Here is an 11,766-nt window from a genome sequence, read left to right as displayed (position 1 = left end):
CGTCCAATCACCGTCCAATCACCGTCCAATCACCGTCCAATCACCGTCCATCACCGTCCATCACCGTCCAATCACCGTCCATCACCGTCCATCACCGTCCAATCACCGTCCATCACCCGTCCAATCACCGTCCATCACCGTCCATCACCCCGTTCACCGTTTCAATTCGGCGCAGCTTTCTCTCAGTGACCCCGTGACCCCACAATTACTGTAAGGAGGGGCAGTGACCCCCAGTAACCCCGGGGGAATGACCTGAAGTGACCCCGGGGGGGGGGGGAATGACCTGAAGTGACCCCGGGGGGGTGGGGGGAATGACCTGAAGTGACCCGGGGGGGGGGAATGACCTGAAGTGACCCGGGGGGGAATGACCTGAAGTGACCCCGGGGGGGGGGGGGGGGGGGGGGAATGACCTGAAGTGACCCCGGGGGGGGGGGGGAATGACCTGAAGTGACCCCGGGGGGGGGGAATGACCTGAAGTGAACTCTGCGGCGACGCGCATTGCCCGTGGATTGTGGGCCGGGAGACCCCGGACTCGGACTAAATGCGCGGGAGCGACCCGGAACCGGAAGCAGTGCGGGAGCCCGGCCGGTGAGTCACGGGCGGGACATCGGGATTCGCCCCGAATAAACCGGGGCCCGGGTCAGAATCGAGTCCGGGGCTTGGGGCCTGGGCCGGGGTCTGGGGTCAGAATCGAGTCCGGGGCTTGGGGGCCGGGGTCTGGGGTCAGAATCGAGTCCGGGGCTTGGGGGCCGGGGGCTGGGGTCTGGGGTCAGAATCGAGTCCGGGGCCTGGGGGCTGGGGTCAGAATCGAGTCCGGGGCCTGGGGTCTGGGGTCAGAATCGAGTCCGGGGCCTGGGGTCTGGGGTCAGAATCGAGTCCGGGGCCTGGGTCTCGGGTTTGGGGTCCGGGGCCGGGCCGATCTCCTGAGTGAATTATTGTGTGTTTGTTTCCCGAGGCCGGGCAGTGATGGAATCCCCGGCCCCCGCCGCCTCCGCCTCCGCCTCCGGGGTTTTCTGCAGCCGGATATTGAGTATGGTCAACCGCGAGGATGTGAACGCGATCGTCCAGGCGCAGAGACACATGTGAGTACCCGGGGGGAGCGGGTAACGGAGGCCCGGGCCCGGGGGGAGCGGGTAACGGAGGCCCGGGCCCGGGGGGAGCGGGTAACGGAGGCCCGGGCCCGGGGGGAGCGGGCGGCACGGGGCGGGGGACCTGTCAAAACTAATGTAATAACTACAAAATAAAACACCCTCGGCTCCTCCTGAAGTCCCGGACTCCGGGGTACGGGTCCCCCGGCACCGACTCTCACTGGGGTACGGGTCCCCCGGCACCGACTCTCACTGGGGTACGGGTCCCCCAGACACCGACTCTCACTGGGGTACGGGTCCCCCGGCACCGACTCTCACTGGGGTGCGGGTCCCCCGGCACCGACTCTCACTGGGGTACGGGTCCCACAGACACCGACTCTCACTGGGGTACGGGTCCCACACACACCGACTCTCACTGGGGTGCGGGTCCCACACACACCGACTCTCACTGGGGTACGGGTCCCACACACACCGACTCTCACTGGGGTACGGGTCCCACGGACACTGACTCTCACTGGGGTACGGGTCCCCCACAGACACCGACTCTCACTGGGGTACGGGTCCCACAGACACCGACTCTCACTGGGGTACGGGTCCCACAGACACTGACTCTCACTGGGGTACGGGTCCCACACACACCGACTCTCACTGGGGTACGGGTCCCACACACACTGACTCTCACTGGGGTACGGGTCCCACAGACACCGACTCTCCCTGGGGTGCGGGTCCCACAGACACTGACTCTCACTGGGGTACGGGTCCCACACACACCGACTCTCACTGGGGTACGGGTCCCACAGACACCGACTCTCACTGGGGTACGGGTCCCACACACACCGACTCTCACTGGGGTGCGGGTCCCACAGACACCGACTCTCACTGGGGTACGGGTCCCACACACACCGACTCTCACTGGGGTACGGGTCCCACAGACACTGACTCTCACTGGGGTACGGGTCCCACACACACCGACTCTCACTGGGGTACGGGTCCCACGGACACCGACTCTCACTGGGGTACGGGTCCCACGGACACCGACTCTCACTGGGGTACGGGTCCCACACACACCGACTCTCACTGGGGTACGGGTCCCACACACACCGACTCTCACTGGGGTACGGGTCCCACCGACACCGACTCTCACTGGGGTGCGGGTCCCACACACACCGACTCTCACTGGGGTGCGGGTCCCACACACACCGACTCTCACTGGGGTGCGGGTCCCACACACACCGACTCTCACTGGGGTGCGGGTCCCACACACACCGACTCTCACTGGGGTGCGGGTCCCACACACACCGACTCTCACTGGGGTGCGGGTCCCACACACACCGACTCTCACTGGGGTGCGGGTCCCACACACACCGACTCTCACTGGGGTGCGGGTCCCACACACACCGACTCTCACTGGGGTGCGGGTCCCACACACACCGACTCTCACTGGGGTGCGGGTCCCACACACACCGACTCTCACTGGGGTGCGGGTCCCACACACACCGACTCTCACTGGGCGATGGGGGTGCTACACGGTGAGGTGTTTAGACGTTGCTGCTCGTGTCATTCACCTTTCACCTCTATCAGGTTGGACCGTTTTGAGAAGACGAACGAGATGTTACTGAACTTCAACAACTTGTCGAGTGTCCGTCTGCACCAGATGACTGAACGATACCAGCACCACACCAGGGCGCTCGTGGAGATGAAAAAGGATCTCGATAATATCTTCAGGCGAATAAGGTACAATGTCAGAAATTGAACAGCGGTTGTGAGTGATTGGAGAGGGGGCCTGCACTGCCCCGTCCCCCAGCCCAGTGCAGAGTCGGAGGGGGGGTGACAGGAGTTTACAATATTTGGTATTTAATAAAACTGCTGATTGCCACCTTGGTGATATAATACTCTTGTCCCTATCTCAGCACAACAACACCAACAGTTCTCCAACCTTTCATCAGCTCCACATTTAAACATATCAACACACGAATTAAGAGCAGGAGTAGGCCATTCGGCCCCTCGAGCCTGCTCTGCCATTTGATAAGATCATGGCTGATCTGATTGTGACCTCAACCCTACTTTCCCGTCTACCTACTATAACCTTTGACTCCCTTGTTAATCAGGAATCTATCTAACTCAGCCCTAAAAATATTCAATGACCCTGCCTCCCCCGCTCTCTGGGGAAGGGAGTTCCACAGACTCACCACCCTGAGAGAAAAAATTCTCCACATCTCCGTCTTAAATGGGAGACCCCTTATTTTTAAACTGTGGCCCCGAGTTCTAGTCTCTCCCACAAGGGGAAACATCCCCTCAGCATCTACCCCTTCTAGTCCCCTCAGGATCTTATATGTTTCAATAAGATCACCTCTCATTCCTCTAAACTCCAGTGTATACAGGCCCAACTTGTCCAACCTTTCCTCATAAGATAACCCCCTCATCCCAGGAATCAGTTGAGTGAACCTTCTCTGAACCGCCTCCAAAACAATTACGTCCTTTCTTAAATAAGGAGACCAAAACTGCACACAGTATTCTAGATGTGGTCTCACCAATGCTCTGTACAACTGTAGCAAAACATCTCGACTTTTATATTCCATTCGCCTTGCAATAAATGGCAACATTCCTAACCAATCCTTTATCCATGCTAATATGTTACCCCCTACACCATGAGCTCTTATTTTGTGTAATAGCCTTTGATTTGGCACCTTGTCAAAAGCCTTCTGGAAATCCAAGTCCACCACATCCACAGGATCCCCTTTATCCACGTTGCTTGTTACTTCCTCAAAGAACTCTAATAAATTAGTCAAACACGATTTCCCTTTCACAAAGCTGTGTTGACTCTGCCTGATTGCAATGAGATTTTCTAAGTGCCCTGCTATAACCTCCTTAATAATAGATTCTAGCATTTTCCCTATGACAGATGTTAAGCTAACTGGCCTGTAGTTTCCTGCTTTCTGTCTCCCTCCTTTCTTGAATAGAGGAGTTACAGTCGCTATTTTCCAATCTGATGGGACCCTTCCAGAATCTAGGGAATTTTGGAAAATTAATACCAATGTATCTACTATCTCTGCAGCCACTTCTTTTAAGACCCTAGGATGAAGTCCGTCAGGACCTGGGGATTTGTCAGCTTTTAGTTCCAATATTTTTTTCGGAACCCTTTCCCTGGTGATTGTAAATGTTTTAAGTTCCTCCCTCCCTTTCACCTCTTGATTACCAATTATTTCTGGCATGTTATTTGTATCCTCTACAGTGAAGACGGACGCAAAATATCTGTTCAATTCATCCGCCATTTCCTTATTCCCCATTATTAATTCCCCAGACTCACTCTCGAGAGGACCAACACTCACTTCACTTACTCTTTTCCTTTTTAAATACCTGTCGAAACTCTTACTATTGTTTTTATATTTCTAGCTAGCTTTCTCTTGTACTCTAATCTCTCCCTCCTTATTATTCTTTTAGTCATTCTTTGCTGTTTTTTATATTCTGTCCAATCTTCTGACCTGCCACTAATCTTCGTGGAATTGTATGCTTTTTCTTTCAATTTGATACTATCTTTAACTTCCTTAGTTAGCCACAGACGGTACGTCCTTCCCCGAGAGTCTTTCTTTCTCACTGGAATGTATCTTTGCTGAGTGTTATGAAATATCTCATTAAATGTCTGCCACTGCATCTCTACTGACCTGTCCTTTAACCTAAGTTCCCAGTTCACTTTAGCCAGCTCTGACTTCATGCCCTCATAATTGACCTTATTTAAGTTTAAAACACTAGTCTTAGACTTACTCTTCTCTCCCTCAAACTGAATGCGAAATTCAATCATATTATGATCACTGCTACCTAGAGTCTCCTTTACAATGAGGTCATTAATTAATCCTGTCTCATTACACATTACCAGATCTAGAATAGCCTGCTCTCTGGTTGGCTCTAGAACGTGCTGCTCTAAGAAACTGTCCTGAAAGCACTCAATGAACTCATCTTCCAGGCTACCTTTGCCAATCAGATTCTTCCAATCTATATGTAGATTAAAATCACCCATGATTATCGCTGTTCCTTTCTCACAAGCCCCCATTATTTCTTCCTGTATATCCTGTCCTACAGTGTGGTTACTGTCAGGTCCCGTATCCGGTTAAATGTCTGCGGGACTCTCCTACGGGCCCCGTATAACTTCTCCAACACTTCTCCTCCCCCCTTCCCCCCCCCAAATCCATCGTTGCTGCACCCTGGGGGACCTGCACCCCAGGAGGAGTCAGTGTCTTTGGAGGGGGGCAGATTTGGGAGAGAAAAGAAGTGTTTGAAGAAACCTCCTGGTATTAACCACTCCACTGAAGTGCTGCTTTCTGCCACTGGAGGGCATCCGGTCACTGCAGGAATACAGAGACATCGTCTGGTGACTGCAGGCCATGCTCAGCAACTGGGTGCACGCAGCGTTGCTGTATACGGGTCAGAGCACTCTGAGTTTGTGGTAGAAGTCCCAGCAACTGGTTCAGACAAATGGCTAAAATTAGCAGAAGAATTTGCCTGATCAGTTGGTTGTTTTGTGTTTTTTCCCTGTAGGACTCTGAAGGACAAACTCGCAAAGCAGCACCCGGAAGCATTCAGCAGTGAGTATGTTCAGGGGAAATGGACATTTTGCACAGACGTCAATGACCCATTTAACCAGATACGAGACCCGTAGGAGAGTCCTGCAGACATTTAACTGGATACGGGACCCGTAGGAGAGTCCCACACACATTTAACTGGATACGGGACCCGTAGGAGAGTCCTGCAGACATTTAACTGGATACGGGACCCGTAGGAGAGTCCCACACACATTTAACTGGATACGGGACCCGTAGGAGAGTCCCACAGACATTTAACTGGATACGGGACCCGTAGGAGAGTCCCACAGACATTTAACCAGATACGGGGCCCGTAGGAGAGTCCCACAGACATTTAACCGGATACGGGACCCGTAGGAGAGTCCCACACACATTTAACCAGATACGGGACCCGTAGGAGAGTCCCACACACATTTAACTGGATACGGGACCCGTAGGAGAGTCCTGCAGACATTTAACTGGATACGGGACCCGTAGGAGAGTCCCACACACATTTAACTGGATACGGGACCCGTAGGAGAGTCCCACAGACATTTAACCGGATACGGGGCCCGTAGGAGAGTCCCACAGACATTTAACCGGATACGGGACCCGTAGGAGAGTCCCACAGACATTTAACCGGATACGGGGCCCGTAGGAGAGTCCCACAGACATTTAACCGGATACGGGACCCGTAGGAGAGTCCCACACACATTTAACCAGATACGGGACCCGTAGGAGAGTCCCGCAGACATTTAACCGGATACGGGACCCGTAGGAGAGTCCTGCAGACATTTAACCGGATCCAGGGCCTGTAGGAGAGTCCCACAGACACACAGGAGTCTTTGGCTTTGAGCGATCTCGAGAATCAGACTTATTCTTTTTCACACTTCACCACACGGACTGCAGAGTTGAAGGAGAAAGCCCATCACCACCTTCTCAGGGCAACTCGGGATGGGCAATAAGTGCGGCGCCCACATCCCAGGAATTATTTTTTTTTAATTCTTGAATTTGGATCAGAAACATAGATAGAAAATAGGAGCAGGAGTAGGCCATTCGGCCCTTCGAGCCTGCTCCGCCATTCGATATGATCACGGCTGATCCTCTATCTCAATACCATATTCCCGCTCTCTCCCCATACCCCTTGATGCCTTTTGTGTCTAGAAATCTATCGAGCTCCTTCTTAAATATATTCCGTGACTTGGCCTCCACAGCCTCCTGTGGTAGAGAATTCCACAGGTTCACCACCCTCTGAGTGAAGAAATTTCTCCTCATCTCAGTCCTAAATGTCCTACCCCGTATCCTGAGACTGTGACCCCTCAAATAATCAAATAAATCCGTATTGAGTCAAAAATAAAAGCGAATGTTTGTAATCACAAACCTTCGGTCTAATTTGTGCAAGAATTAAGTAAATAATAAACACAACCATCGACACACTGTTTGATGCTGAAATTAGGTGTTTGTCTTCAGCTCCCTCTTGGGATTGTGGGACCAGGAGGAGTTCACCAAACAGATAAAGTCTCTGAGAGTCACCCTGGGCTGCAGTGAGTGGCCTTGGCTGCTTTATTGGGTTTAACTAATTGTGGGATTCATCTTTCAGAGAGTAATTATCCAGTTTAACCTTTCAATCAGAAGTTGTACTGAACCATGAGAGAGTTTGGGGTGCATACTACCTCTCCCCAGTGACTGTGTATAGAGACACTGCTCGATGGTGAGGGTGGGGTGGAGTGGAGGGTGGGGGTGGGAGTGGAGGGATTGTAGAATCATAGAAATTTATAGAAGAGAAGGAGGCCATTCGGTCTTTCGTGTCTGTGCCGGCGATGAGGGTTTCTGCCTCTCCCACCCTTTCAGGCAGTTCCAGACCCCACCGCCCTCTGTGTGAAATAATTTCTCCTCCGCTCCCCTCTAATCCTCTGCCAATTATTTTAAATCTATGCCCCCTGGTCACTGACCCCTCTGCTAAGGGAAATAGGTCCTTCCTATCCACTCTATCATAGAGTCATAGAGTTATACAGCACGGATAGAGGCCCTTCAGCCCATCGTGTCCGTGCCGGCCATCAAGCCCTGTCTACTCTAATCCCATATTCCAGCATTTGGTCCGTAGCCTTGTATGCTATGGCATTTCAAGTGCTCATCCAAATGCTTCTTGAATGTTGTGAGGGTTCCTGCCTCCACAACCCTTTCAGGCAGTGAGTTCCAGACTCCAACCACCCTCTGGGTGAAAAAGTTCTTTCTCAAATCCCCTCTAAACCTCCCGCCTTTTACCTTGAATCTATGTCCCCTTGTTATAGAACCCTCAACGAAGGGAAAAAGCTCCTTAGTATCCATCCTATCTGTGCCCCTCATAATTTTGTACACCTCAATCATGTCCCCCCTCAGCCTCCTCTGCTCCAAGGAAAACAAACCCAATCTTCCCAGTCTCTCTTCATAGCTGAAGCGCTCCAGCCCTGTAACATCCTGGTGAATCTCCTCTGCACCCTCTCCAAAGCGATCACATCCTTCCTGTAGTGTGGCGACCAGAACTGCACACAGTACTCCAGCTGTGGCCTAACCAGTGTTTTATACAGCTCCATCATAACCTCCTTGCTCTTATATTCTATGCCTCGGCTAATAAAGGCAAGTATCCCATATGCCTTCTTTACCACCTTATCTACCTGTTCCGCTGCCTTCAGGGATCTGTGAACTTGCACACCAAGATCCCTCTGACCCTCTGTCTTGCCTAGGGTCCTCCCATTCATTGTGTATTCCCTTGCCTTGTTAGTCCCTCCAAAGTGCATCACCTCACACTTTTCCGGGTTAAATTCCATTTGCCACTGTTCCGCCCATCTGACCAACCCATCTATATCGTCCTGCAGACTGAGGCTATCCTCCTCGCTATTTACCACCCTACCAATTTTTGTATCATCAGCGAACTTACTGATCATACCTTTTACATTCATATCCAAGTCATTAATGTAGACCACAAACAGCAAGGGACCCAGCACCGATCCCTGTGGTACCCCACTGGCCACAGGCTTCCAGTCACAAAAACAACCTTCGACCATCACCCTCTGCCTTCTGCCACTAAGCCAGTTTTGTATCCAAAGTGCCAAGGCACCCTGGATTCCATGGGCTCGTACCTTCTTGACCAGTCTCCTGTGGGGGACTTTATCGAAGGCCTTACTGAAATCCATGTATACCACATCCACTGCGTTACCCTCATCCACACGCCTAGTCACCCCCTCAAAAAATTCAATCAAATTAGTCAGACATGATCTTCCCTTGACAAAGCCATGTTGACTATCCCTGATTAATCCTTGCTTCTCCAAGTGGAGACTAATTTTGTCCTTCAGAATTTTTTCCAATAATTTTCCTACCACTGATGTTAGGCTCACTGGCCTGTAGTTCCCCAGTTTTTCCCTACTCCCCTTCTTGAATAATGGTACTACATTAGCGGTTCTCCAGTCCTCTGGCACATCCCCTGTGGCCAGAGAGGTTCTGAATATATGTGTTAGAGCCCCCACAATCTCCTCCTTTGCCTCACACAGTAGCCTGGGATACATTTCGTCCGGGCCTGGGGATTCATCCATTTTTAGGCCTGCTAAAACTGCCAATACCTCCTCCCGCTCGATGTTATATCTGGGCCCCTCATAATATTATACAACTCAATTAAATCTCCCCTCAGCCTCCTCTGTTCCAAAGAAAACAACCCCAGCCTATCCAGTCTTTCCTCATAGCTAAAATTCTCCAGTCCTGGCAACATCCTTGTAAATCTCCCCTGTACCCTCTTCTGTAATGTGGTGACCAGAACTGTACGCAGTACTCTGGCTGTGGCCTAACTAATGTTTTATACAGTTCCAGCATAACATCCCTGCTCTTGTATTATGCCTCTGCTAATAAAGGAAAGTATCCTGTATGCCTTCTTAACCACCTTATCTACCTGTCCTGCTACCTTCAGGTATCTGTGGACATGCACTCCAAGGTCCCTCACTTCCTCTACACCTCTCAGTATCCTCCCATTTATTGTGTATTCCCTTGCCTTGTTTGCTCTCCCCAAATGCATTGCCTCACACTTCTCTGGATTAAATTCCCTTTGCCACTTTTCTGCCCACCTGACCAGGCCATTGATATCTTGCTGCAGTCTACAGCTTTCCTCCTCACTATCAACCACACGGCCAATTTTTGTATCATCTGCAAACTTCTTAATTATGCCCCCTACATTTAAGTCCAAATCATTAATATATATCAGAAAGCAAGGGACCCAGTACCAAGCCCTGTGGAACCCCACTGGAAACAGCCTTCCAGTCTCAAAAACACCCGTCGACCATTACCCTTTGCTTCCTGCCACTGAGCCAATTCTGGATCCAACTTGCCACTTTCCCTTGGATCCCATGGGCTTTTACTTTTCTGACCAGTCTGCCATGTGGAACCTTGTCGAAAGCCTTACTAAAATCCATGTAGACAACATCAATTGCACTACCCTCATCGACCCTCCTTGTTACCGCCTCAAAAAATTCAATCAAGTTAGTCAGACACAACCTTCCCTTAACAAATCCGTGCTGACTGTCCTTGATTAGTCCGTGCCTTTCTAAATGACGATTTATCCTGTCCCTCAGAATTTTTCCAATAATTTGCCCACCACCGACGTTAGACTGATTGGCCTGTAATTATTTGGTCTCTCCCTTTTTAAACAACGGTACAACATTAGCAGTCCTCCAATCCTCCGGCACCACGTCTGTATGCAGTGAGGATTGGAAAATGATGGTCAGAGCCTCCGCTATTTCCTCCCTGGCTTCTCTTAACAGCTTGGGATACATTTCATCCGGCCCTGGCAATTTTTATCCACTTTCAAAGATGCTAATCCCCTTAATACTTCCTCTCTCACTATGATTATCTCATCCAATATTTCACACTCCTCCTCCTTAACTACAATCTCTGCATCGTCCCTCTCTTTTGTGAAGACAGATGCAACGTATTCATTAAGAACCATACCCACATCTTCCACCTCCACACATAGTTTACCTTTTTGGTCTCTAATAGGCCCTACTCTTTCCTTAGTTATCCTCTTGCTTTTTATGTATTTATAAAACATCTTTGGGTTTTCCTTGATTTTACTTGCCAATATTTTTTCATGCCCTCTCTTTGCTTTCCTAATTTCCTTTTTAATTTCACCCCTGCACTTTCTATACTCCTCTAGGCTTTCTACATTATGCGGAATGATGACGGGGGATATGGTGATGAAAGGAATGGTGTGTGTGGCCTTATTTCAGTTGCTAAGCCTGTGTTGCTCAGGCCTTTGTACTTGTGGCAATGGCCTGTGAGCGAGGCCTGTTGCTTGGGTTGCTGTGTGTTAGGTGTGGAGAGAAGTTCTCACTGATCCTTGCTTCTGTTTTTTGGGGCTAGATGTCCACGAGTCTCTGGTTGGGGAAGATGATGAGGATTTTGATCCTATCCCAAAGTGCTTGCTGTCGCTCTCTGCCACTTTGGACCTGAGCTCGGACTCGAGTAATACCAGCCCGACGTTACTCTCTACTGGAGCAAGCGGGGACTCTGACACTTCACAGGGACCCTTGGGGACTCTGGGGATTACAGGACAGACTGATGGACACGAGAAGCTGGTGAGGGAGGGTGGGGGAGAGTAGATGCTAATCATGCACCTGGATAATGTGCCACCTCCATCGGGAGGGCTGGAGACAGCCCGGAGACGCCAGAGTCAGGGACCAGGCTCACAGAAGCTTTGTCTGTTACTGTCGTGGCTGAAGTTACAGGCGGAGGAGAAATGAAGTGTCTTCAAGTGTTTGCTGTTTTTCTTGTTTTTTATTGCAGCGTGAATTACTGTTTCTCAGAGTGCACAGCGAGTTCACACAGCGGGACACTGAGGGCCTGTGGTTTACAGTGAAACACTGATTCTAGATGTCAGATTCTAGGATTTGTGCACTGTGGATTTATGATTAAAATGTAAAATATGACAATAAAATGTGGACAGCACTGAGACTGATGGGATGGAATGTGTTCCAATGTCAGGTGGGAAGGGTTAATGATAGCTGCGTGCTGAGACTGGCTGCTGGGTGATACGTCCCTGCCATCCTGTCCTCTCCTATACTGAGCTTATAGTGACCGGACGGTGTGGGCCTTGGGGAGAT

General features: G+C 50.8%; 1 protein-coding gene across 1 annotated transcript; it reads left to right on the top strand.

Moving 5' to 3' along the window:
• The first annotated feature begins 484 nt into the window (after window positions 1-484).
• On the top strand, window positions 485-11,611 carry kxd1 (KxDL motif containing 1). Its single transcript, XM_067968605.1, has 5 exons — window positions 485-588; window positions 956-1,082; window positions 2,670-2,822; window positions 5,622-5,668; window positions 11,027-11,611. The coding sequence occupies exons 2-5, from the start codon at window positions 967-969 to the stop codon at window positions 11,263-11,265; spliced, it is 555 nt and encodes a 184-aa protein (XP_067824706.1). The 5' UTR covers window positions 485-588; window positions 956-966; the 3' UTR covers window positions 11,266-11,611.
• The last annotated feature ends 155 nt before the right edge of the window (window positions 11,612-11,766 follow it).

The sequence above is a fragment of the Heptranchias perlo genome, chromosome 29 (genome assembly GCF_035084215.1).
Source record: "Heptranchias perlo isolate sHepPer1 chromosome 29, sHepPer1.hap1, whole genome shotgun sequence".
Classification (NCBI taxonomy): Eukaryota; Metazoa; Chordata; class Chondrichthyes; order Hexanchiformes; family Hexanchidae; genus Heptranchias; species Heptranchias perlo.
Note: the sequence above shows the minus strand (reverse complement) of the source record. Positions and strands in the feature narration are given on the sequence as shown.

Bases quoted from the DNA above. Each gene is read 5' to 3' on its own strand.
- kxd1 (XM_067968605.1), top strand. From the start codon at position 967: ATGGAATCCCCGGCCCCCGCCGCCTCCGCCTCCGCCTCCGGGGTTTTC. The intron at 1,083-2,669 runs GTGAGTACCCGG...CACCTCTATCAG, and splicing joins GTCCAGGCGCAGAGACACAT to GTTGGACCGTTTTGAGAAGA. The intron at 5,669-11,026 runs GTGAGTATGTTC...TTTTGGGGCTAG, and splicing joins GCACCCGGAAGCATTCAGCA to ATGTCCACGAGTCTCTGGTT.